This window comes from Sylvia atricapilla, chromosome 2, assembly GCF_009819655.1.
Source record: "Sylvia atricapilla isolate bSylAtr1 chromosome 2, bSylAtr1.pri, whole genome shotgun sequence".
Lineage (NCBI taxonomy): Eukaryota > Metazoa > Chordata > Aves > Passeriformes > Sylviidae > Sylvia > Sylvia atricapilla.
The window spans coordinates 23,566,792-23,594,715 of NC_089141.1; the positions used below are offsets into that span (position 1 = coordinate 23,566,792).

The 27,924-nt window shown below is 42.8% G+C and overlaps 1 protein-coding gene across 1 annotated transcript; it reads right to left on the bottom strand.

Annotated features, from left to right (window-relative positions):
• Positions 1-943: 943 nt before the first annotated feature.
• B4GALT4 (beta-1,4-galactosyltransferase 4) lies at positions 944-27,917 on the bottom strand. Its single transcript, XM_066340991.1, has 7 exons — positions 27,719-27,917; positions 14,395-14,870; positions 12,928-13,160; positions 9,332-9,519; positions 4,482-4,604; positions 1,961-2,065; positions 944-1,520 (listed from the first exon to the last, which is right to left on the bottom strand). Exons 2-7 carry the CDS (start codon positions 14,654-14,656, stop codon positions 1,493-1,495), a joined length of 939 nt encoding a protein of 312 aa, XP_066197088.1. The 5' UTR covers positions 14,657-14,870; positions 27,719-27,917; the 3' UTR covers positions 944-1,492.
• Positions 27,918-27,924: the final 7 nt, after the last annotated feature.

A 27,924-nucleotide genomic window follows, 5' to 3' on the forward strand; every position in this document is an offset into this window, starting at 1 on the left:
ATGATTTATTTTAGTTGCAGTAGTTACCCAATCTAACCCCCTGCCCAGGGCAGGGAAATTAATCTACTACTACAGCTGTTGCTCAGACATTAAGTATCATTCAAAGTTAAGCTGTCTTCAGTATAAAATACTTCTGAGAAATTAAATACAAATTTTTCCTCCAAGTCAAATATGTCAGCAGTGGAGCTGTGACCCTGGCAGGAATGCATTTGTGCCTACCTGACTGTGAGACTGAACCAGTCTGCCCAAACTTTTGCCCTTGCTGTAAACTTTCTTTCTCTGCCAATTCAGTCTGTAGTAGTGCCTGCCAGGTCCAGTTATTTTGAGGAGTGTGACACAGGTATTTTGGCTTGTTACTTGAAGATACAAAAATTCCTTCATCACTAAGAAGCTGCATCTATGCCACTATACTTTAAAACTCTTAGTTTCAGTCTTCTTCACAATTGGAATAATGTCCTAAAAGAAACTCTCCCAAGCCTGGCATCACATGAACATGTAAAGACAGTTAAATATAAGGCAGTAAGTCAAGAGCTCTAATCAAGACTTCCACACAAATGCAGCAGCACAGTGGAACAGCTGGTTCCTTAAGCACCTTTCACCTTTCCTTAAGCCTTCACCTGTTCCTTAAGCAAGGCTCCCAGATGATAATGGCCTGGGTATGTACACAAATACATACTCTGCTAACAGTGTGGCCCAAAGCATCAAAATAATGTGGAGAGGAATTTCTCTTGCTCCAACACAGCTGGTTACTGCCTTCCTTCCCAATCCCTGGAGAGTAACAGGCATCCTGCTGCAGAATGAGACTGATCACAGCCACAGGACATGTCAGCAGTCCCTCAGCAGGGGACACTTTGTGTGAAGGATGAGACACACTGGAGTTCAGTGGACTGCATTATTGGGAAATTGTAACATGTCTTACTCCTTACTCCTTAACTCCTTACTGCCCTTCCTTCATACATAAGCAGTTTCTCCTTAGACTAGAAAAAATTAACTTTTCTCATCAAGTTTCTAGTTCTTGAAGAATTATTGTGCTTTTAACGAGACCACAAATAACTTCAGAAACAGTTGCAAAACCAAATTTTTTTTCAGGGACTGGTTCAAGTCTTTCCACTGGACCAGCCCAAACAAGGACACTTTTTCCAAGGTCCCACAAAAAGTGCATAGAAGAACACAAGGACCTGTCCCTTGGGTAAGTCTGTAACTCCAGTCCTCACAAAAAGGAAACTCAACCTCTCAGTGAGATGCTTGTGAAGGAACACTTTACTTTCTCCTGTGCTACTGAAGCACCCTTCCAAGCAGGTGCTGGAAGTCATCTTCCAGCAGCAGCCACAAAGGAGATCTGTTGCCATTTCCTGTAACCTGGCAGGTGCTGGCCCCTATGAGACCTTGGGCTGCACACTGAAGTCCACCGTGATGTTGATGTACAGCGGGTTTGTGTTCTATGGAAAGCAGTTTATAGGAACAGGAATTCAGCCCGTCTGTCTTCCATGTTCTAGAGACCCTGACGGAGAAGCTTCATCCTGAGGACAAAGAGGAGAAAAATCTTCACTGACATGCACAGGAGAGGAGTTCTGAGCTCTTTGCCAACAGCAGTAAATCTGGAAGCAAAGCTCTTGCCATTTTCTATCTACTGGATATGCAAAGTCCTGTTTCTCCTGTTTTAAGCACAATCACCTACGGGGAGAAAAATCATTTGGCTCAATCTCTGAAATCATGCATAAATCATACCTATGTAAGTGTAATCTTGGAAGTTTCTAGGGACCACTACCCAGTTAGTTCTAGAAAGATCTCATGTAGAGAAAACAGCTGGCAGCTGTGAACAGTATTGTCACAGGGGTGTCCCCCGAGCCTCTGGGTACCACAAAAAGCCTTTTTGGCCTAGAGCAAAGAACTTGTCCCCCAGGTGCCTGGCTCAGCACAGACCAAGACAATTCAAGGTAGGAACCTGTTCTTGACCCACCTCTCTCGGTTCTCCTCGTTCCCGTGGTCACGGTTGTGGAAGATCATCGTGTACCTGGCCACAGCAGCAGGCGGCCTCACCACCTTCATCTTCTGCATCTCAACCCTGCAAGGAGCAATAAGAAGTGTGAGGAAGACAACACCTATAAATCAGCTGTTAATGAAAAAAAACCCAACCAACTGGAGACTTCATCTCTTGTAGATGCTGTGGAAGCAAGTACAGAGAGTTCTAAAAGCTCATCTGCATCTCTTCCACAGCCCATTTTGCCAGAGAAATGAGGCTCAGAGTTGCATTCCTGGAGAACAGGTCCTGGTGGGGGGACTCATAGATAGACCTTTCTTTTGAACAGAAGCAGGTAGCTACTATAGTAGAGATGGAGAGCTTTAAGCACACATTATACAACACTGTACATTTATATCAGTATTGACTGGGCTACTCTCTACTGCCCTATAGCAAGTCTCCACATGTTCTGCAACAAGTTCATCTCAACCCCTGCAATAAAACCCCTATACTTGATCGTTCTCCACTTATTTTTTTTTTTAATTAAAAGCTCATTTTCTTTTTTAATAGCTGGCAGACAGCTGCAAAACTTTTATTTCTTCACATGAAGAAAATTTCTCAGACAACAATGCCAGAAGCACTGAGCCCTATGCATGGTTTTAAATGTCTGACATCAGGCACTTAGTTGGAGCTTTTGACCTTACACATATCTCTGAAGCACAACTTTGCCCTGACAGCAGAAAGAAATTTTATGACAAGGGAATTAAGGAATCTTAAGGACTCTTAATTAAGGAATTGAGGAATCTTAAGGACTCTTTACTAGTCACTGATCAGCTGAAAGAAAAATAGAAAAACATGATTTGAAAAAACTGAGCCCCTTACAGATTTCCATGACTTTGTAGCAGTAAATTATCAAACAACTACAACAAATGATCCGAAGAATCTCTCTGTGATACAAGCCTTTAAGAAGGAGCCCAAAAGAGACCACCCACGTTTGTTCCAGAGGCAGAACAGTAAAACGTGAGAGTCCCCCAGCCCTGAATTCTGAAGGCACCGAAGAGATGCTGCCATCTGCCGACTTCCCTCGGGAAGGCTCCAAGGATCTCTGCGCAACAACCCACCAGACAGCAAGTTTGCCATTACCTCCCCCTGCAAACTCGGTTACCAGCCCAGCCCAAGGCCCAGCCAAGAGAAAAGGCACAAGCCAAGTCCAGTTGCCGAGCACACACTGGGTCATTACTTGGTTTCCCCACCAAGGCCTCAAGAGCTGCAAAGTTACAAAGTGCCACACAAAAACATCACTGTTTACAAGCCCTTGCAAACATCCCCCAGTAAATCCTACTGTCCTGCTGCTCCTAGGAACATCTGAAAGAACTATCAGCCATGGGAAGCCAGGGAATACAATAGCACCAAACCGCCCCCTAAACTATAAAAGTCACCTCCCAGGAGGTCACAGAGAAGTTGGTGTGTCTAGGCAGGAGTAAAAAGGAAAAAATAGTTGTGGTTAAGGGAGAGAAATCCATGCCTCCAGCAGACTTTACAGATTTCTTGAGATAGAGCTGACCAATCTGCTGAACTGACACCAAGAAACACTTTCATCTGGAAGTTCCTAACTTTTAACACGCTTAATCCCCTTGTATATTTACATAACATCACCAGGGATATAAATTCTATGTCCCCAAAATGTTTGTTTGTATATTTAAGCAACTGAAAAGGATTAACAACTTAAAAATGACAAAGTGCAAACCACTTACAAACTGATAGGCTCTGCCAGCAGAGCTTGCGGAGTTGTGAGTTCCTATCTGCTCTTGGCTTGTGGCTTTTTCTCCATTTACTAATAGCAATGTAAGATTAGAGGTTTATTCCTAAGCAAAGGGCAAAAGATCAACATAAAAGTTTGGTTGACTTCTTTGTCCCACTAAACCTCTCCAGCCAACAGGTTTCTCCTACTTTGACTGGCACATCTGCAAAATGAGTTTTCACAAGAGCAAAGGGCCTATGCATATATATATAGTCTTTCTATAATTCAAATTATTTCCTGTCTTCACTATAATCAACACCACACAAATACAAACTAAGCCCTACTTGAAGCAAATCCAGTGGTCAATGAATACAAAACACTCAATTCCACCAAAACACTCCCACATTCTAGCAAAGCACTGGAACTCAATAAGTTTGTGTGTCTCTGGCAAACCACACTCCAGACTTCAATTATAACCAATTTCCAAGCAAGAATACAAATGCTGTGTGTCTGAGACAAAACCAAACCAAACCAACCAACCAATTTAACCCACACCCAACCAACAGTGCTGTGAGGAAGAGGATTAGGCATCAGACACATCTGATCCTTGCAAAGAGGAAACTGCTCACAGAACTGCATCTTGCACTTCACATCTCCAGTGCAACACTGTTCAGTGCTGTTTTGAATGCAGGCCCCTGGGGTGTTGTGCTCTTGGAGGCCAAGTGTGAAGTTGGGCCAATTTCTACATTTTTTTCTTAAAACTAATTCCTCATTGCTTACCTGATTCGAAGGTCATCATCTTCTCCACCCCAACCCCAGTAGTTGTTAGAGAATCCATTCACTCTGGAAAACTGATCTCTTGTAAGAGCAGTGACACCTCCAAAATATCCCCGGTACCGTAACCTAGACATACAAGAAGAGAGAATGAAAAATTAAAAGTCAGATTCTATCAACAATGAAAACATGACCTTGATACTCCAGATCTAGACTTGTTTTGCACAGAGTTAAGGTGTACAAATCCTTAAAAGCTGGTCCCATTCTCTTCCTCTTTTCAGAAAAAGATGGTGATTTGCTTTAGGCCAGAAAAAACTACCTCTCCAACTAAGAGAACAGTCTTATTCAAAAGCTTCTCTCTCTTTACACAGTTCCCCTTGCCAGCCAAACAGGTACTTCATTTCAGGGACTCTGATGTATAGAAAAGCAAAAAAGCTATGCATTAATGTAGTGGAAGCTCTGCAATAACAACAGCAAGCCACTGGTTATCTCAGAGCTGTATCTGAAAAACCTGGAAAGATATCAGCTCACAGCAAGGGGACATGTGCTACTGGATATTGCAATAACAATTCCAAGGCAAGGTACAGTGCAAGTAACTTAGTAACCCAATGTAATGGAGCTCAGCTCTAAAGGAGATTAATTTCTAACTTTTACCTTCCTCATCCTGAAAAATGCATCTACTTTAAAAAGATGTTTGCATACCATGTTTATTTATCTTCTTAGGCCATTCTGCTAATTGCTTTTTATGATGCCTTCCTCTGTCTTGGCCCTTAAGGTAATATTACAACACAGCTTCTATTACCTTGCCCCAGCCCATTCAGAGGTGATGGGCACATGGCTACAGATTGCATTTGTACATGTATGTGAATCTAAACAGATGAACAAGTTGCCAGGGCTAGAAAGTACTCGTTATGGCATTTGACATGCCAGACAATGCTTATTATTATTTCTGGTTTACCATGAATATAATTTAAAAAACACCAAAGGAGAAAATAAACCAGCACAAAACCCTCAACACAACCTCCCTCAAGACTATTTTTCCTGGCTGATTTTTGCTCACAGCATCACAGAGGAATTGTGAATGTCAAAGGGATTTCTGGAGATCACTAATCCAACCCCTCTGCTCAGAGCAGGATCTGCTAGAGCAACTTGCTGAGGAACATGTTCAGTCAGATTCTGAGCCATCTCCAAGGATGGAGACTCCACAATCTCTCTGGGAAGCCTGTTCCAGTATTTGATCATCCTCTGAGTAAAAAAAAAAAAGCTTTTTTCATATGTTTAAGTGGAATTTCCTGTATTTCAGTTTGTGCCCATTATCTCTTGCCTTTCAACTGAGAAGGGTCTGGCTCCACAGTCTCTACTGCTGCCCATCAGGTATGTATACACATTTCCAAGATTCTCCTCTGCCTTCTCTCTGCTAAACAGTCCCAGCACTCTCGGCCTCCCTCACGTGTCAGATGCTGCAATCCCTAATCAGCTCTCAGGCTCTCCTCTGGACTTGCTCCAGTATGTCCCAGAACTGGACACAGTACTCCAGGTATCCTCTCCATGGTACTGAGCAGAAGGGAACAACCCCCTCCCTCAACCTGCTGGTAACTCCCCCCAAGATGCCACTGGCCTTTGTCACAAGGGCACGCTGCTAGCCCAAGTAAATTTCCTTGGGTAAATTCTTTCCAGTAAAGCTGCTTTCCAGACAGTTGGCCTCCAGCAGCTACTGCTGCACAGAGTTACTTCTCTCCAGGTGCAGGACACTGCATTTCCCTTTGTTCAACTTCTCTGTTCAGATTGCTGCTGGCCACATTCTCCAGCCTGACAAAGGCCCTGCTACATAAACCAACCCTGTGAGATTTCTGTCCTCTGAAAACCTGCTGAGGATGCAATCTGCCACATCTTCCAGGTTACTGGAAGACTTACTAGTACCAGCCCCAGTATCAAACTGGTGTAAATCACTAGTGACTGGCCTCCAGCTGGACTTTGCTCTACTGAGCAGAACCCTTTGAGCCCAGCAGTTCTGGCAGTTTCAGCCCATCTCACTGTCCACTTACCAGTCCGTACTCCATTGCTTTGTCAGTGGGGCCACTATGGGAGACAGTGTTGAAAGCCTTCCTAAGATTAACATTATCCACTACTACACCCTCATCCAAGCTAGTCAAATCAGAGAAGGCCATCAGGTTGGTCAGGCCTGACATGTGAACAGATTTGTTCTCTCTCCTTTATCTCCTCCGCTACAAGGTAGAGGAAGTTCCATCAGGTTTTAATTACACATTACTACCTTGAGACTTCTGCTATGGATACTCCAGAGGAATGCAGTAAACAAATGGAACAGACAGAAAAGAGGTCCAGGGAACAGGAACAGCAGGGCAGAGCCTCCCCCAGCCGTGCCTTCAGGACAGTCACCAACAGCACCACATCTCGTTCCAGCAGCCTGACAGAACTGACCTCCCGTGCACACACCCATATACACACCCCACTGCTTGCTTATTCACCCCATAATTCCCCTACACCACACTGGGAAGAGTGGGGTCAGCAAGACGAGAGAGGGATTCTCCTCCTCTACTCAGCCCTAGAGAGGCCACATCTGAAGTGCTGTGTTCAGTTCTGATCTCCACAGTTCAAGAAAGACAAGGAACTGCTGGAGAGGGTCCAGCAGAGGCCACAAAGATGATGAGGGGTCTGGAACATCCATCTCCCTTTATGAGAAGAGGCTGCAGGAGCTGGGCCTGTTTAGTCTGGAGAAGACTGAGAGGGGATTTCATAAATGCAAATAAATATCTGGAAGGTGGGTGCCAAGGGGATGGTACCAGACCCCTGAATGGTTTCCACTGACAGGATAAAGAGCAATGGCCATAAACTAAAACACAAAAAGTTCCACCTCAACACGAGGAAGAACTTCTTTCCGTGGAGGGCAGCAGAGCACTGGAAGAGGCTGCCTAGGGAGGCTGTGGACTCTCCCTCTCTGGAGACATTCCAAACCCACCTGGATGAGTTCCTGTGTCACCTGCTCTAGGTGATCCTGCCTTGGCAGAGGGGTTGGACTGGATGGTTCCTGGAGGTCCCTTCCAACCCCATCCATTCTGTGATCCTGTAACCAGGACAGAACTGCCCACTCAACCCTCCTCAGGCAGCACAGAACTGGCAGGGCCCAGGCATAACTTGCTCCCAGCTGACATCACCTGCAAAAATGCATCTCTGTAACAATCCCTGTAAACACCCCCTCCCTGAGGACAAGAGAACATCAGCTCCTTTGGAAATTTTAAAATTGGACTGAAAATACATACAATAGGAATGGTCAGGAGGAAAGATGTTGTGCTGGTCTCAAGGAAAAACTTTAATTAAAATAACAGAGCTTTCCCAACCTTATCTTCAAAGCTTTAACATGTAAGTCTTCTGTCTAAAAGAATCCAAAACTGAGCAGTAGTTTATGTAGCTAAGATAAGGCACTGGATCTCCAAAGGCACATGGCTGCTGAGATTACTGCACATTGCATCACAATAGAATACAGCCCCCTGGAAGAAAAATAATTCCCCCCACCCCACAACAGGTAACTAATAAAATCCCAAAACCAAAAAACAGACAACAAACAAAAGACCACCTCCCCAAAAACACCCCAAAACCAAAATAAACAAAAATCCCACAAAACACAAACTAACTCACATTTCTGCTCAGGACATTTTGTGTTAATACAGAACATGGATGGATTCAGTTTTCTCTACCTCATCTGAGCAATAATCCCAGTATGCTCACCTCAGCTGCAGCTAAACACTGAGGTCACCCAACTGGGATTTCAACCTGTGGTATCAGCTCAGTTTAAGAATCATTCTTGAGCTCAGAATCTGAATTCCTTCAGACATGCCTTGGAAGCAGAGCATTATTAACCCCACTTCATGGATGCATGAACACAGACAGGGACACAGAAAAAATATTAATTATCAACCCGAGTTGAATTATCAAATTCAAGCCACCAGCATTCCAGTGGAATACTCTGCAAGGCTCTGCAAGTGTTCCAAAAGCCTGTCACAAGCCTAGTATGTATGTACTTGCTCCAGTTTTTCACTAAATGGCTGGAAAGTGGATATTATTCTGTGTCAGTACTGACACATCCCCACCTCTTTCTCATATATTTAACAAGGAAATGCAGAAGCAAGCAGAGCTTTACTTCAAAGTACTTTGAGATCAGCTTTTGAAAAGCCCACATCTAATCAATATTTAGAGTGATGTAACATGTACTGAATCTTGAAAAAAACAAGTTCAATGAAAACACTTTTAAGTCATTAAATTCACCAAATTCAGGAGCCTTTTCTGAGGTGGACTGAACCTGACCTTTCACTTTAAACTATTTTATCACATAAGCTCTTAGGGGACACATTTAAAATCAGAATGATCCTGTGTTATACACTGTTCAGTGAAATAACTAAAGGACTGCCTCACCCTATCCCTTGGCAAATTCCCACACTTGAGCTCTCAATATCAGACATTACCTCTTCAACAGCAGAAGTGGCAAGTTCTGTTATAGTAAGATCACACCCCCAAATCACAGAATCAGGAAACTGCAAATGTGTATCTAGCTTTGCCAGAAGGTCTCTGCACAATCTCTGACACGTTGCTTTCCTCTTGAAACATCCCTTAGTTAACTCCAGATACCAGAACAGTGACAACAATCACTTGTGCAGGTGACCACACGGCTGACTGCAGAGGTGTCTGTCCAGTTCTGTACTCCAGGGAAGTGAAGTGTTACCACCAGAGACCTGGTGTCAGGAGGAAGGGTATATACCAGCACACGGATCCATCAGAAGAGGAACATTACCAGTAATATGGCATTCCCTGTTGGTATTCTTTCCATATTCCTAGTTTCTTACCTGTATCCAGTATTGTTCCTGCCAACTACAAGGTGCTTTGGTTGTGTGTCACACATGTAAATGTTAAAGTCATTTTCTGGCACCAGATCCACATCATGGAAAATGAAACAGTCCCAGTTTGCTTCTTTTAGGGCCTCTAGGTATCCTACATTCAGCAGTTTGGCTCGATTAAATTTGGTGTTGCCAGCCTGTGGAAAAGAATGGAAAGAAACAACTCTGAAGAAGGTGCCACAGCTTTTGAACCAGAGCTGCTCCTGGGCATTTGTTCCCATTGCATGGTTTGCAACCACACCCGTGTGGCTTTTCCAACACCTCCAGAGCAGTAACTGCACAGGGTGCTCCACAACACTGGCCACAGCATCAGAGTGACCAACGGTGCAAAGTGTTTCTCCAGCCTCTGTTCCTCACAAACACACCCAGTCAGGGCCAGAAAAGCCTAGGCTCAGCTGTGCACCACAACTGTGAGCGCTCCATGGCTTAACCGCCCTTCTGCCCCTAGTCCTGGAGTCACCATCAGGCTACACAACAGAAGAGGGATCAGTACAGTCTAGAAACTGGTGTTCCATACAGTAAGGCTCATGGAAGTCCTTTCTAAAAAAAGCAAAACCAAACCCCCATGTTAATCCTATGCTAATTAGTCTCTAGATGTCAGAACCCTTGCCATGAACGATTTATGCCTGTCCCCTCAGCTTGGACGACAGCAAAGCTGAAAGAGTTCCTGTATTTCCTCAGCTCACACACAGATGGCAGAGTGGGAGTGAAAAGCAGCTCTCTTCATTTTTGCCTCCTGCCTATAACCTGATTATGCTGTTGCAGGGGTCATGCTCCTAGCACATGCTCCTTCATCGTTTGCTTTTGCTGTAAGTTACCTAGTGTTCACTTTTCAAAAATCGAATTTTTCACCTGAGGTACAAGTACATCCACACACACCTGGCAGTTTTGTAAGCTTATCATGTCAACATTCACTTTGAAGCAAGACATGTGCATATCTTGCCATTTTCATTTTTTACCTGGCTGCACACTGTACCAGTCTGCAGTAGACTTTCTGCTCTTGAGGACAAAGTGAGGATTTGCCTCAGGTTCCCACTAGGGAACCAGAGGGCCAACCCCTGCCCTCCCAGAAAAAGACAGGACAGTCATTTTCCTGAGCAAGGAGCCTGTGTACTTGAAAGAATAATTAAAAAAAATATTTTCAAGAGAAACTGCTTGGAATTCTACCAAATTTTCTAGAAGGTGCCTGGACAGAAAGAGGGTCCATGGAAAATGAGAAAGAAGCTGACCTCCTCAGGCTGAGAGATGATGAGCTGTAGGGAAAAGCTGTTGTATACAAAGCATGTCTTATTGTTCTAAGAAGTAATGCTTGCTCTAAAGCAGGATTTGTTCAGTAAAACAACCATCTGCTCTGGAATGAAAAAGATTTATGGGATTTATGACTCCATACCTGCAGTCTGAAAAATACAATACAGTACCCATTCTGAGAAATTACAAGATAGATAATTGCATCCTCTGGAGAGAAAATTTGCAGTAAAAAATTTAGATACAATTTACCCAAAATCAGGATGTCAAATTTCTGAATGGGGTTTTTCTGTGTGTGTTTTGTTTTTCTTAAAATGTCCTGTATACAAAAATACCCAGGATACAGTCTCCTCCTGAGGATGAAAACATAGGTTAGGGAGTGAACAGAACAAATCAGATGTCTGGTTAAGGTGCACTTGGAGAACATCACTTGTATTGAGTACCAAACCCAGCTTAGTTCAGAACAGCCCCTTCCATCTGCTGAAGTTCTGTTTTCCTCATCAGTGCAAGCCACCACAGCAGCCAAATGCCAGCTGACACTGCTTTCCAGGAAGGGCAGTTTTCCATGTCAGAACACATACTGAACAAATAGCAAAATTTACTCATCTTTTATCAAGGACAGAATTGTCACCCTTTGTTTCTACGGAAGACTAACACTCACCACAAGACAAACTTATGTTGGGAAAGAAATTATTCACCCTTTAGGGATTACAAACTCACATTGTTTTGAGCACAGTATTCATGTATGCACACATTTAGAGAAGCACGACTTTAGAGATGTTAAAAACAGCCCATAAAGAAGAAATCTGGAGTAAACCCTTCAGTGGCTCACAGGAAAAAAAAACAAAAGGTCCATTTAATCTACCTCCAAAGCAGACTGTGTATTTTAACAGTTAAATCCTGTTTGTCTTTCCTCAAAAGAGACTTAGAACAACTAATGACATCACAAATTGAGAGTAAAAATGGATTTGCCCCAGGAGAGTTTTGTTAGACCCACTTTCCAATCTTTGGGCATGCCTATGTACATGGAAAAGCTTTGTGAAAGCTTCCAACCTTCCAAGCACAATCTCTGATAGAACAAGTTCAGACTTGACACTGCTGCACTCATCAGACAAAACTTCCACACTCCTGTATTACTTTTTGCTAACATGACAATAGCAGTTTTCCACTTCAAATGTTTCAATAAATTAAAAGATATGCCCATTCTCCCAATAATTTATTCCTGATCACTTCTTCCTGCTAGAATGAGCCAGTAAATGTAAGATCATAGTAATATTAATGTAGAAAAAAAAGCACTCCCTTTTCCACTCCAGAGGCCACATGATGACTCTAAACAATCAAAGAACAGTTCATTCCAAGTAAAAATATCATGCTATGACTTTTATTGCTGTTCTGCTGAGACACTCAGCTGAGCAGAAGTAGAAGCTTTCACCTAGAAAGCACTGTCTCATACTGATTAATTGACTCTAGGCTCTTTAATCAGGAGGGAAGAGAAACTGTATCAATTTATCACTTTTTCTTCTACAGTCTCAAATGACTTTCTGGAGCCAAATCAGAACATATAAGTAAAAGAGAGTAAAAGAAAGCAAACGTAACAGAAGATCAAGAAAAAGACAACATATTACAAAAGAGAAATATGCAATGCTTTTGGCACATGCCATTAGAACATAAGCACCTTGATGAAAGACAGTGTGGCACAAGTCTGTTTAAGCTTGAGCCACTGAAGCAGCATTGCTAGAAAGAAGACAAACAAAGAAATTAATAAATCTTTCAGGAACCAAGTGCTCTTCCATGATGACTACTTCCCACCACACTTGCTGGGCAAATAAATCAGCAGCTATCGTGTTCAGTCTGAGGAAGCAAAAGTAAAACCACACAATGTACACAACTTACTAAGCAGCAGAGCCTGATGGGAGAGAAGGGCTAGAGACAAACTGGGGCCTTCTATCCAAATGTGAAGACAGAACAGGCCAGCCTAGTTACATGTGTGGATACTGCAAGAGAAGCCAGTTGCATTAGCAGTGCAAAAGATGCTTACCTTAAATGCTAACTCAGAAACACCAACTTAGTCAGACTGAGAAACGAACACCAGTTAAAGACACTGCCAATACTCCCCAGCCCTGAGATCCAGGAGTGCCACCAGCAATGGCTGCAGGCACTGTTGCATCCCTCAGCCAGCAGAATTGTTGGAAGCAGGCTTGGAGGACTAATGTCAGCCAGCAGAGGCAGCAGAAGGCTCTCCTCAGGCAGCAGGGCACAGCCATCACCCTCACCCAAAGAGCTCAGCACAGCTGCCTCACCTGGTGAATGACGTAGATGCCATAATCCAGCTGCTGCCTCTGCAGGAAGGGGTGCAGGTGCTGCAGGAGGTAGAGCAGGTGCCTCTCTCGGTTGCGGTGTGGGATAAGGATGGCCACGTGCTGCAGGGCTGAGCACTCCCCAGGGTGGTACCGGCCCCTGGCTACCTGAGGGTTCTCCTTCTGCACTTCCTCCAGTGTAACAGATGGTTTGAAGGAAAGTTTGCTGGCACCTCCTGTAAGAGAAGGACAACAACCTTTCCTGAGTCCTTTCCGGTTGTGGCTGGTCCAGTCACTTAATGAAGCACCACGTAACCAGTGTAAGAAACCCAGGTTCAAGCCCCAGCTGACTTCCCTGCCCTTCCAAGTAGCACTACAAGGATTTTATGCAGGCAGTAGAAGGAGAGGCTGTCAAGTATGTAGTTGCTTAAACTGACTATGAAGTAGTGGCAATAAAACAAATTTGCTGCATTTACTTAATCAAATGTGTCTTGGGGTCAGGGTGAGGGTGTGCAGAGAGACACAAGCTTTTTGGACTACATCAGGGAAGAAGGAAGAATCCAGCTTCCCAAACAAATCCCTAATCAGGTTCACGATAAGGAAGAGAAAGAAGATAATGACATGGTAACTGCAAAGCAGGAGCCTGGTGCTGCCAGCCGTACCAAGCCAAGGAAAAAGTAGAATTATAAAAATGCCTAAACCAAGGAAACAGTCACTCATTTGAACCTTCATCATAATCAGTGCTAACTCCAATGGAGTTGTGAAGTCCTTCAACTGTCAATACAGAGACAACGAAGTATATTTAATAATGAAAAAGGGAAAAAACTGAGGAAAGATGAAAACACTTGTGGTTAAGACAAAAGCATTTTAATTTTTATAAAAAGTAGAAGATGCATGTTTAATCAAGGGAAAAAGAAAAATTCCTTCACGAGCAGGCAGGTGTCTGGCCATGTCTAAGAAAGCAGGGCTTCAGCACATACAGAAGTTGTTGGCTAAAGAAATGCTGCCACCATGAATATTCCTCCTTTCCCTGAGCTTTTACTGCTGAGCATGATGAATGGCACAGTCACAGAGTATGGAATACCACTGCAATTAGCTGGGGTCAGCAGTCCAAGCTGTGTCCACTCCCAGCCTCCGGCCCACTCCACTGGATTTTAGGGGGCAGGACAGACAGAGACAAATCCTCATCAGAGTGCAAGCACTCTGTTCAGAGTAGCCAGGTTACTGGTGTGTTACCAAAGCTGTTTTATCAACAACTGCAGAGCGCAGCACCAGCTGCTGTCCCAGCCAGACCCAGCACAGGCACTGGGTGCCACAAGATACTCCCTCACTCAGGAGTGCTTGCTGCAACTGGTTGCATTGGTTTCACAGGGAAGGTGTCCATCTGGAAAATGTCTAGGGAAAAACCCAAGTCAGCAGCACTAGAGCAGATTAACTTGTCAGAGAGGACAGGAAAACACCATCACTTACGCAGGTACGGAGACAGAGCTGGGCAGGGAACCTGAAATGACTTCACCATGGGAACGTCTGCAGTGGATTCAATCTTCTCTTCCTTTTGACTGTGCTCCAGGCTAGTTACCTTCCTGAAAAACTCCACCACGCTCTTAGCTTTAGGAACTTCTTGTCTGGTGTCCCCTAAGTAACTGAATGTGGTCCATAGCACCATCACAAATAAAATGACAAGCACCAACACTTTGAACTTATAGAAGAAGTTAAAAACACTCAAGCCCATGGCCTTCCCTGATCCACAAACAGCCTCCTCTGCTCTGATGCCAAGGCAGGTCACTGCATATCCAGTGGGGATGAAACCACAGTTACCAATAAGAACGTCACATTAAGGAAGTAAAGCTGGAGGGTAGGGAAGGCTGCCACACTTCCTGCAGTTTTGAAATTCATGGAGCCATAGTATTGTTTGCTCTCCAGATGTCACAAAATATGACTTTAACCTAGACCACAAAAAAAGAAAGAAGGAGAGAATTAGTTTCTACCACCTCCACAGCTCCACCTTCACAGATTTCACGAAAACAGGTTGCAACAATATACAAAAGGAACAGCAAGTATGAACAACTGGTCAGAAACAAAGACAGAGCTTTGGTCTTAGTTCAGCCACAAACCAACTGCATTATTTTATGCAAATCACTTTCTTGTTTTGTTGTTCTCTCAATCTTTTTTTTTTTTTTTTTTTTTTTTTTTTTTCAGATCAGAAAGTGCAACCACTACCCCATGTTACATCTGTGTACAGTGCCTGGCAATACACAGGTTTTACTACTTCTGTTCCTACCAAAATTAACAACAGCTGCAAAGCAAGAGATTCTGCTGGCTATGAGTAAAGCCCATCCAAAATGAAAACCACATGAATTTCTGCAGAAGTAAACTCCTTTATTCTGAAAGACACTATTATTGATGCTGTGCTGCTCTGCACAATGCAGTGTGAAACCCACAACACCTGAATGGTATCAGAAATCATTATTATTTATCTGCTGCCTGTCAGTACCACAGTTTGGGTTTTTGTCCAGAATTCCCCCTCTCACATGCAGCTGATGGAGGAAAATCTTCCTGCTTTTTAAGAGAAAGGTTCCATTTTTCAAAGGTGTTGGTCTGTGAGGAGCCAATCCTTTATTCCACTTCCTGCCTTCTTTCAAGGGCTTCATTTTCATCCAGCCTTTCCCTGCCATCTTACTGTAGTTACCACTCTACTTCCTTTGGCTGTTATTATCACCTCATAGCAGAGAAAGAATATAGTTTTATTAACAGAGAGCTCTGATATAGAAAACACACAAGAAAACTGCCACCTCTGAGGATAACAAGGACTGAGGCTAAGTGAAGCAAAGGTAGTGATTAAAGACAATGCACATGAAAAAGGCTAGATCAAAGAGAAGAAACACAAAAACATGAAAAGGTTATTTTATACCACCCTCTAAACTACATGAGACCCTGGAGAGATATCCCAGGCACAAGAAGCACAGTAACTCCACATTTCCCCTAATTTAGGCCTGGTGTCTTCTGGAGAATTTTGCTGATCTGTGGGAATGTCTATGGGAGCCTGACCCAGGACTAACAAGATGAACTCCCAAGCTTTTAAGGTTCACTGGGAATTACCAACTGCTGTCCCTCCTGGCAGGCACTTCATGGAAGAGCCAACCTGCTCTCCTCATTCACATGCAATGCTCTAATGAAGTAAAGGGACTCAAATAAAAGAGAAAGTGTCCATCCTCCCCCATCAGTTTACACCCTGCAATAGTTGCACACAAGAAATCAGGAATAAGCTCTATGAATCATCTTAGAGCAGTGTGGACCCTATGGGTAACATAAGCTTGTAATTATTAAATCAAGTACCTTAAAATTAGCTTATCTAAACTCTTATCTACAAGTTTCTATGGAATAATCTAAATTGCTGCCCTTCATGGCCTCTCAGGTGCTATGCAGCATTCATCAGGTGAAGCACTTCCCCAAAAGGGTGTAATTTTCTCCTAAACAAACCAAAGGTCTCACTGCACAAAGTGCACACACAAGGAAGGAATTTCGTTCTCCATCACCCAATCCACGTGTATCCCAGATTAACCTGGGCTGAAAAGGACAATCTAAAAGTTAAGATCCTGAACTTAGCATGCAGCAAATGGCTATCAAAAAATGTTTATTATCTTTACAGCTTCCCACTTTCCAAGAAATGGGCTACGATCTTTAAAGACTTACAACAATTTCTCACCACTGGTACTAGATTAGTGCAAATGGGCTGCCCTCATAAAAATTCTTTTGTCCATAAATAAAGTCAAAAATTAACTATCCATGGGAAAAGACATGAAGTAACACCAGGAAGCAGTCAGCAGTATTAGTTACAAGAAGCAGCTTCCAAAATATTTTGTTGTTTTTGTTAAAATATCAGGAAGAGCAGGCAGATGTAAAATTGCTGAGGTACTGGGACGTTAAAATTATGGACATAAACTATGAACTTACTGCACGAACCTTATTTCTACTCTCCTTCACTCCTATTCCAAATCTCACACGTGTCAATTTCCCTTGTCAGCTTTTCAAGATTCTATAAACAGTTGCTACTGAAAGTTCACATTACTTGTCCCTGAGAAATATTCACACTATACCACTATCAGCGTGAATAATTTCCCATAATAACTAAACTCCCATCTCCACTGGCATCTATTGGCAGTGACAGAATGCTGCTCCTGCTTAAAATACACTTGAGCCCTTCAACAGGGCAGCATAAATATGCACACATGATCACAAGCATTAGTCACCTTCAGCTCATCACAACATTCATGCAGAAGCAATAATTCATGTTTCAGAAACCTGCAGTTTGATTTCTTGGTGTTATCTACAGAGACTACAGCAATTATTTCAAAACGCAGACACACAGTGGTATTTTGGTATTTTAAATGGAAAAACGCAGATGAATCAATTTACCCACCAATTTACCTTACATTATTACTTCAGAGGTTAAAAGGTTGTTTACCTGGTTTTTTTCCCCCTGAAACATAAGAATGGCATGTGCACAGAAAGGCAAACCTGATTTTACCAACAGAGAAGAAAGAACTGTGGAAGAGCTGTACCCTTGTGAATGAAGATGACAGTGAAGAGCTGTGTTATGTCAGGAGTCACTTTTATGACTCCTGCTAAAGACTAAGAACTTGGGAACCTAAGAGGACAATAATTGATAATAAAAGGACAAGCAAGAAGTTAAGCCTAAATAAGAACCTGTCAGAGAAACAAACAAACAAACAAAAAAAAATGCACCACAAAAAAACCCTGGCCATTGCCCCTCTGGAGAGTGTTGTGTTACCATTTCACACTAAGGACTCTTCAGTCAAAATCTTTCACCAGCAAGCCTAAAGTATCTTGGTTCCTAAGTTAGGCAGCTAAAGTCCTAAAGTCAAGAAGACCAGATCTTGGACCTTGTTAAAGAAAAAAAAAAGAAATGAGAATCAGGGCCTGCTGCTATACTTGGAGAAGCAGTATAAATGCCAGAGTTATAACACATGACATAAAATTATTATTAAGGAATAGTCTTAATCAAATACTGACTGGAACAGTCATGCAAAATCTACTCCAGCCTTAGTAGTCTTGACAGTAACAACTGAGGCAGAAGAGACATTCAGTAGCTGAGTCCTTTCCACATCCTGACCAACCAAGCCCCCTGTCCCGCTGATGAATTTCCCACCTTCCTTTTGTTCCCTATGTAGTTAATGAAGCACATCTTTTCATCTTTGATATCCCTGCATTATGGCTGATATATTGGCAGGGGTGGGTGGTGAAAAAGGCCACCCAGTCATACATTATAAAATGTGCAAACAATAATTCAATACTAAACAAATCTTGCTATAAACAATAGTATCTCAGAAGCTGGAAACACGGTTCTTTTTTCTCCTGCACTTTGTAACTCAGGGTGACCAACCCTCAAATATGGGCGGGAGAACACTTGTGGTACAACGAAATGCTTCTCATAGCTCTAAAACCTGACTCTAGGTGTATGTGACCTTCATAAAATAGACCGAAGAAACTTTCGTAGTTTCACATAGGAAACAAAGTGCAACTTTCTTGTGAAAAAAATTCTCAGTGAAGCATAACCAAACATAGTTTAGAAAGTTACAGCTGGCTAGAAGGGTAGGGCCCTTCAGACCACAAGGTCAAAACCACCACAGTACCCATTTCAAAATGCGTAATAAAAAAAATTAAACAGAACAAAGCCACAGCTATGCAAATACAGCATCAGTCAGAATTCTAAAGTTTATGGGAAGGTGAAAGGTCTCCATGCAGAAATACTCATATCTAGACAGATGCAGTAACACAATTCTAAATATCTCCCCGATCATGTCGGGGCACAAAAATAGTGCATGTTCTGCCTTCCCCAGTATCACATCTGTACCAACAACTGCCCCTGTGCTCTGCAGCTTGTCTGACAACTCAAGGTCTGTAGCCTAGCTATGTGTTTTGAATCCCATGCCAAACCCTGTTTACTTCTTGGAAGGTTTCTGGCTCGTAAGAGATTTATATGCAGGAACCCCATCCTGCAGATGGGGACACAGAGCTGTAAGACTCCTCCAGGAACAGGGCTGTTCGGTTCCCATCCTTGAGCCTGATGCCACAAACATGAAGCCCTAACTTGCCCTTTTCCATCCAGGTAGTCCAAAAGAGTAAGCAAGATTCCAGCACGGACAAGACTTCTGAAGCAAACCAGGAAGATCAGAACCCCATCCATACTCATCCAGGGTTTTCCCAGCAGAAACACACATGCATTGGAGTCTGACACACAGTGCAAGCACAGAATGAGCAAGCAACACACATTCAAGCTGGCTCCCCAGGCAAGGGCTGCAGGGTCAGCCTGTGCATTTGCCTCCTGGTTGAAGCCAGTAGCACTACCAAGCTCAGAAATGCCCTGGAATACTGGGCTAAAGGCTGTTCTTTTTCATCAAAGCAGAATTCCCAGACAAAGTCAGTATCGGCCAGAAGACTGAGAACTGGTAGCCCTGGTCTAGGTATTAGTGGGGGAATTAGTGGGAACCTTATGAACAAAATCTGGTAAGTAACTGGAATTGATAAAAACTCATAATGTTCCAAACAGTGATTTTTCCCTTATACATTTTTAGATAAAAACTGTCATTATGACAATGATGCTAAAGCCTAGATTCACATGATTACTTATCAAAAAGAAGTTATGCTTAACAGTATAAATAATCAGTGAGAACATGGTGCCTAAATTTTACTTTTCATATGTTCACATTTAAAACAATTCCCCCTGTAGGAACACCTCCAGGACAGCTCCAGGAAGATATTTTCATCTGATGAATTTTTAATTTACACAAACCAATTTCTGATTGTTTCACATGGTCAAGTAAGGATAGATTTCCCATGCAGGATTTTCTAGAAGCCCCTACAAGCTCCTCAAGCCCACACACAAATTCCAAAGGCAGCAGAACAGGTTCAGCAGCAACAATCATTCACTTCAACCTAACTCTAAAAAGTGTAGTAAGTTCAAGCAGGAAATGAAGCATGGAAGAGTTCCGTGAAACTGCATTTAATCAGCTCTGTACTAAACAGACAATTATTTATTATTTTATCTAGGCCAAAATCAAAAGCAGCAATGGGTTAGCTCCGGGTACATCAGGAAGTGTAGCAGACTTCTTTATGAAATCCACCAAGAAGGAATTAAAATTTCTAACAACTGGCAAGGTAGAAAGATCACTGTACAGCATCAGCAGGACAGTTCAAGTCTTCAAGTTTTACAAGAGTCTATACCTACTCCTTTCACAGGCACTTCCTTCTTTTCCACAGATTAGCTTCTCAGTAGAGTGTTAAGCCAATAGCTTTTAACACCTCTTTTACGCAACACTTTCATAATCCTATTACCCCTTCCTATTTAAAACCCACCAACCGCACTGAGAAGGGGTGCTATTTCAAAAGAAAAAGAAACAACAAGAAAAATAAATCCAAGCCTCAAACACATTCCCTTTCCAGTTCTCAGAATATCAAGCCAAATGAAGAAAGCACAATAAACCAACCACTCACTGCTGCTGCCACATCCCTCCTTCCTGTCGAATACTCATTCCCAGAACTATGGAGAGCACTTCACAAGCAGCAGACACTTTTCATCCAGGAAACCCCAAACCATAAAGAGACCTCTGTTACCTCTCACAGGCTGCAGGAAAGAAATCAGCTCAATATCACAGGATGGGAAAAAAAACTATTAACGAGAAAGAAAAAGAAAAAAAAAAGAAGGGAAAAAAAAAAAAAAAAAAAAGCAGCACCAACACATTCCACTTTTCCTCAGGCCAAAGAGGCTTCATGGTGCTGTCCCACATGCCTCTCCCTCAGCTCAAGAACCAGCCCAGGATGGCAGCCAGCCTCCCTCCTTTCCTCCTAGCACAGCAGAACCAGCCCACAGGCACTCAGCCATACCGGGACAGAAGCAATACTGCTCAGAAATAATTCCCACAACAAATCCTCCCATTAGAAACAAAGGCTCAAGCCTTTGCTCCTAAAAGCAAATCACAGTCCATCAGTGCCCTTTTGGCATCTTCTCCATTTGGAGATTTTAAACATGAGAGATGTCATTCTTCTCACAGACATGAAGCTGCCCACCCTCTTGTCTGTGGAGAAGTCCCAGTGCTCCCACTACACTGCTCTCTGTTATCACCTAGACATACCCACTGATGACAGTCCCACCACAGACCAAAGCATCTACTTCATGCAAACAGCCTGGCTCACTGATCCTGTTCATAAAAAGCAACTTCCTATTACTAGGTTGTCCCTCACTGGTGCTTTTTCTACCACTCTGGCCTGTAAAACTCCTCTAGCAACCCCACAGCATCAGCTGGGTGGAAACAGAGGTATCACTCTGCCATCTCACCTATCTGGGGCTCCCTCAGACTAGCAGGAATGCAGCACCGCAATGACCCGAGCAGACACAGGGTTCTGGACTGTGGTCAAGGACAGGAGAGAAAGTACAGGTAGGTACAGCCTCATGACAAGTGTTAAATTTCTTGTAACTTAAACCTGCTTGAACTCTTTATGCAATACATGCACCTCCTCTGTGCCACAAAGGTCAGGACCGCACAAGAATTTCAGGGGAAAGCTTCCTCATTTCAGACACTCAGTAGTGCAGAAAGAACCTTTAGCACTACTGCATGTTTCAACCGGTCAGCCACAAAGCCACACCAGTCTGGGTGTCAATTGTCACCATCTCATTTTTCTCTCTAGTCCAGTCCCCAAACTACCATTTCTCTGCACCAGCACAAGCTCTCATGAAAACACGGAGCTACCTGGAACAGGAAGCAAGCAGAATTTCAAGCAAGCTTCTGTAATCCTGTCTACTCTTCCCACTGAAAAATGTCAGAAAACCTGATATGACAATCGGCAGAAAAACAGTAGTTCAGCTTTCAGCTGGCTTGGAATGGTTATTTTAGGAGATTGATAACAGATATTTCCAGGCAACGACTGGCAACATTCTACAAACTGCCTGGAAAAAGGCAATTTTAAAGAGGAAACATACGAGTTAGAAAGAAGCAGGCCAAGGTGCACCTGTGGGGCCTGATTACAGTAACAGCCACTGTCACCTAAAACATTCCAGTTATGTCATGAATACAAAGAGATACACAGATGTGCTGACTCCACACTCATTACTTGATAACTGCTTGATACTCAATATAAAAGAACAAAGGTACTGGCAGCTCCAACTCCCTGAATTACAAACTTAAAAAAAAAAAACAAAAAAAAAACACCCACATGTAACATACCAGGAAATAACTGCTGTGGTTTAAACCCAACTGGCAACTCAACACCACCCAGCCACTCCCCCAATTCCCCACCAACAGTGGGATGGGGGAGAGAATCAGAAAAGTGAGAAAACTCACAGACTGAGACAAAAACCGTCTAATAGGGCAGATAACGAAGAAAATATTAATTGGAATAATAGTGACAATAATGATAATTAGAATTTGCAATAGGCATGGTGCAATCGCTCACCAATGCCCAGCCAGACCCTAAGCAGCTGCCCCTGGCAGCCTACCCCTCAGCTGGCACACTGAGCATGACGCCCTCTGGAATATTCCTTTGGCCATTTTGGGTCAGCCGTTGTGGCTGTGGCCCCTCACAAATTCTTGTGCCACTCCACCATTTTCACTGGCAGATCATGGGAAACTGATGAGAAGTCTGTGACTTGGGGTAAACACTACTCAGCAACAACCAAAACATAGGTGTGTTATCAACTTATTCTCATACTAAATAAAAAAACACATCACTGTGTCAGCTACTAGGAAGAAAATTAACCCTATCCCTGCTGAAACCAGGGCAACAGCTTGGATGTTTTCGCTTACACAACTTAGTGTCTCCAGGAGTGTGGGCATCACAGAAGATGCAACTGAAACTATGTAAATGAGGAAAGGTTTGGCAGATAAACACAATAAATTCATTTAATAAAAAGAGAACACCACAGCCGAAAAGCACTGAAAAAGCTTTCCACGCATTTTTAACTCTGACCTGTAGGACAGAGAAGAAAATAGAAGTGTCTCATTATCTTGCATATCCCTAACAGGGACATCATTGTGTCGCCCTTAGTTTTCTTGTTTTCTGAGTGTTTAAATTTTTGTAGTCGAGATTCTCACGCAGCTTCATCTAAACTATGTATATATTTAGAATTATCTACTTTGTTTACATATTTCTTCTCTGGGAAGAGAAATATGATTGATGGTGATGTTCACCTATGAGGTCGAAGAGGTGGCAACCTGTGTAACCAATCATTTGCCTTCTGTAAAAGTGTATATAAATAGAGTCAGAAATAGTAAAATAAAACTTTCCTGCCTTTCTGCTGCCTACCTCATCATTTGTGTGTCCAATACTGCAACACCATTGTTCTTCCACTCAACGTTACCCTGAACAAGGAGTGCTATTCCTGTGTTCCAGTCTGCTCTGGTTTATGATCAATAAGCTGAACAACTGTCTCCACAGGGAATGCATTAGACAAATGCAGCAGTCCCTGAGCACCGCTATGTGTGAGTCCACTGTCCTTTGAAGATGTGTTCCTGATTTTCTGGCTGCTACACTCTCACTTTACCACTCCTGAACAAAAGAGAAGTGTAAAGGCTCAGATGTCACTCACCAACTGACAAGGCAGACTCAACTTGGGGAAAATTAATTTGTTGCAAATTAAAAATTGAGTAGGATGGTGAGAGACCACAAGTACACTTCCCCTCCACTTCCCTACTCCCAGGCTCAACTTCACCCATTCTTCTCCACCTTATCCACAACAGTGCAGGCAGACAAGTAATGCAGGCCACAGAATTATAGAACCATCTAGGTTGGAAAAAACCTCTATGATCATCAAGTCCAACTGTTAACCCAGCATTTGCCAAGCCCATCACTAAACCATGTCCCTAAGCACCACACCTACAAATCTCGGGAATACTTCCAGGAACTCAACCACTTCAAAGAACAGCCTGCTCCAGGGCCTGACAATCTTTTCCATAAAGAAATGTTTCCCTATATCCAATCTAAACCTCCCCTAGTGCAACTTGAGGCTATTTCCTCTTGTCCTGTTGCTTGTTACTTGGGAGAAGAGTCCAACCCTTTCAGGTAGTTGTAAAGAGAGGTGAGGTCTCTCCTGAGTCTCCTCCAGGCTAAACAACCCCAGCTCCCTCAAGCTGCTCCTCACAGGACTTTTGCTCCAGACCCTTCACCAGCTCTGCTGCCCTTGTCCGGACTTGTTTCAATGTCCCTCTTGTAGCGAGGGGCCCAGAAATGGACCCAGGATTGAAGGTGTGGCCTCAGCAGTGCCAAACACAGGGGGCACTGTGTTTAATCACTACCCTAATCCTGCTGGGCACACTACTGCTGACCTAGGCCAGGACGCCACAGGCTGCAGCTTCTTTCAAGGCATCTCCTCCTGCTACAACATAAACCTGACCAGTGTGGCCTCAGGTGAGAGCTCTCCCCAGCCACAGCAAACGAGCGAGTGCTACTCCAATCCTGCAGTACAGTTTTCACTTTCCTGAGGCTCAGTGAACTCTGATGCTACGTTAGGAAACGCAATCCAGCGTCTCCAGGCCAAGAAACACATTTATGAATGGCCCCTCTTGTTACACAAGTACAGCTGAGGCACTGACCTCACTGTAAGACATGGCACTGTCAGCCCGAGCCTGGCCACAGTGACGGAGTGAGGGACACAGCAAACAGTCCTGCCACAGCCCATCACTCCCAACGCTCACCACGGAAATATTTGTTAAGGAAAATGGCATTTTTTAAGAAAAAAAACCCTTCCCATCCAAGAGGAGCGGAATATCCTGAAAAAACACAGGATCAAACGGATTTCTGTGAACACAGGAACCTCATGTGTAATGGAATGCTCAGGTCACGACTCAACTCAGCAATACTCTGTCTGTTTCTGGCAGCTGCTGCCTTGCTGGAGGGGCATCAGTCAGTATAGATGACAGATGTCAGAGGCCTTGACACTTCACAAAAATTCTTCAACACATTCCTGGTCAAATTCCTCACTCAACTCTCTCCTGAACAAAGTAACATCTGAGAAAACCACTATATTACAATATCACATATTCTTAATTCGGCTTCACAATACTTTTTTTTAATTGAAAGTGTCAACCACAGATAGGTAAAGCAATACAGAAGTAGTATAGACTTGTGACTACTTACTACATTTATAATTTTCAGTTTACAAGTATCTACAAGCAAAGTTCCAAAACAAACAAAAAAAGAAAATCACTGGAGTTGATCATGTATTATGAAAGCATAACTGAGAACAGAATCCCATTATTTGTTTCTCCTGAAGGTGCTTCAGCATGAGAACTGCACCAAAGACATTCCAGCCAAAGCTCCCTTAGGCACGAACAGATTTATTTTTTTATTATTTTTGCAGTCTTATGCCAGTAAGGATTACAAATTCTCAGGGCCTAGTGCAAAGACAGCCACCAAAAAGCTTTACAGATGGCATGACTTTGTTAAGCTATTAAATATACATGACTTTTTGCACATTAAAACACAATTTACACCTATACTAGTTTTCAACCAATCTGCAGATAGATTTTTATGCAGTAGGAAAGTTTCAAACATACGATTTAAGAGCTCCAACTCAAATACATTGCTATTACTTGTAACTGCACACATTTACAATCATCACTATGTTTAAAAGGATTATCTGAATTATAATGCACAATAACTTGATCCCACAATTCGTTGCCCACCAAATGTTTACCCAGTTGTTGCTCTCAGGACAAGAAGACCCAGTTGTAGCTGTAAGGCATGTTACTTGTAGGCATGCCAAAGCACTTCAAACAAAAGACAAAATACTTATAAAACGCCCTACATATGTTGAAAAACAAAAAGAAAAAAAGTGAAGGAAGCTCTCTCCCATAATTTTACAACATTATGTAAAGTCCCATTTATATGCAGGGCAAAACCTCCAGTCACTGAAGCAAAAAAAAACCCCAACTATCCCATCTGCAGACCTGCTGGGTGACTTCTGAACTACGTATTTGCAAAAAAAAAATAATAGTTTCTTTAACCAAATTCTTGCATCGTTCAACCAGGCTACAGGATCTCCAGGCACACCTCCTTCAAATTAACAAAAGCCAAGTTCACCAAACTCATACAGGTAACTTAGACCATATAACAGAAAGCAAATTTCTATTTTTTCTCCTACATATTATTTAAAAGAGAAAGACATGCAAACTCAAACCAAAGAGAAAAACAAAAACCCAAGCTTTCCAAAGCTGAAGCAGCAAATGTCTTACTTCTTACTGAATAATATTTGTGAAAATGAAACAATTTTTACAAAAATGACAAGGAAATACCAACATGAATCAAAACCAAGATCAATCATACCTAAAGGAAGTGCTTATCAAGAAAACTCAGTCACAGTAACATTATCCTGGATGAAAGGTGATACTTCACACTGTTAAAGAAAAGTTCATGAAACATTATCCAAGTTGAACAGTGAGAGAGAATAATACAAAACCCCAAAGTTGTGCTTTTTAAGTAATCTAAATTTAATCAGTGTTTGTAATTAACAACAGAAGACCGGCACAATCATCACTGAGTTGGCAAAGAAAAAAATACTTAGAGAAAGAGCACCTCAAAGCTACCAACTTTACCAACAAGAAGTGTAAATATTTAAACTGAAGACTGTGAACTGATTGTAAAGTTTATTTCTTCGGGTTCTTTTAATAGTAGCTATCTCAAAGACATCAAACTTTAACCTTCCTTCTTTCTAAACCTCTCTGTTGAAAACTGTCTTGTAAACTGCCTCAGCTCTCCCTTGGGAACTCCCACAGCTGTTAAATGAAGGAGTAGAAAAAAAGTTAAATCCACAAGAGATATTCATTGTTAACTCTTTGAGACAAACAAGCATTAGTAAGAAACTTATAATATACATATTCTCCGTTTTGGCTATTACTACCAAAATGCTGTGACAATCTTAAAGCCCGCAAGGTTTCAAGTCTTATCAGAGCTCTACTTTAAAAGCATTTATATTATGATGCAGAAATAAAACCTTCTTGAATAGTCGTGCCAGTAGCCCCACTTCTGCTTCCCCTCAATACCTGCAAACACGTTTCACAGAATCACAGAATTAGCTGGGTTGGAAAAGATCATCAAGTCCAACCTATGACCAAACACCACCTCATCAACTAAAACATGGCACTAAGTGCCACATCCAATCTGTTTTTAAACACCTCCAGGGACAGCGACTCCACCACCTTCCCGGCAGCCCATTCCAATGCCCAACCACTCTTTCTATAAAGGATTTTTTCACGATGTCTAGCCTAAACTTCTCCTGGCACAGCTTAAGACTGTGTCCTCTTGTGCTGTCACTGGTTTCCTGGGAGAAGAGATCGACCCCCACCTGGCTACAAGCTCCTTTCCATCATCACTTGGCCTATTTTCGTCAAATGACAGTCCCCGTGAACCTGTTCAAGTCTCCTTTCAAGCCTACTGATCACTATTCTGGCTCTTCCAAATTAACATCTGGAGCAGGAAATTAAATAATCTACGTCCTGTCAGTGAAAAAAATGTTGAGCGAAGAGCAGCACTTGCCTGTGCTCCGGTTTCCACGTGTGAAACGGAGAAAATAACACCCGGTACTGCATTTACTTTAACATAACTCCATCCAAAGCCGTACTTAAAATGCAAAACTCAGTGCATTGCAGACGTCCTCCTTTCAACCCCCGAGCCCGAGTACAGTAAGTACTTCCACCGAGTGCGTAATTTTTAAATATGTAACTATTGCTAATTATTTCAGTAAAGCGATACTGTGACGAACATCACGTCCCGGCACACTTACTTGGAGGATCACGGCCTCAAGTCCTGCCCTTATGTCCATGAGGGGTTCCCCGCACGCACCGGGACTCACTCTCTGGAAATCCTGAGCTGCACAACACGACCCAGACTTGGCCACGTATCAGATGTTCCAAGTCCGAGGAGGTGCAATCTAACCTCCTCCGCCCTCTCGCTAACGATCCCAACCCGAAACACCGGCCGGCATTCGCC

Excerpts from the sequence above, each read along its gene's own strand:
- B4GALT4 (XM_066340991.1), bottom strand. The coding sequence starts at position 14,656 with ATGGGCTTGAGTGTTTTTAACTTCTTCTATAAGTTCAAAGTGTTGGTG. Across the intron at positions 4,605-9,331 it reads AGGAACAATACTGGATACAG|GTTACGGTACCGGGGATATT; the intron begins GTAAGAAACTAG and ends TTGTATGTCTAG. Across the intron at positions 1,521-1,960 it reads AACGAGGAGAACCGAGAGAG|GATGAAGCTTCTCCGTCAGG; the intron begins GTGGGTCAAGAA and ends CTTTGTCCTCAG.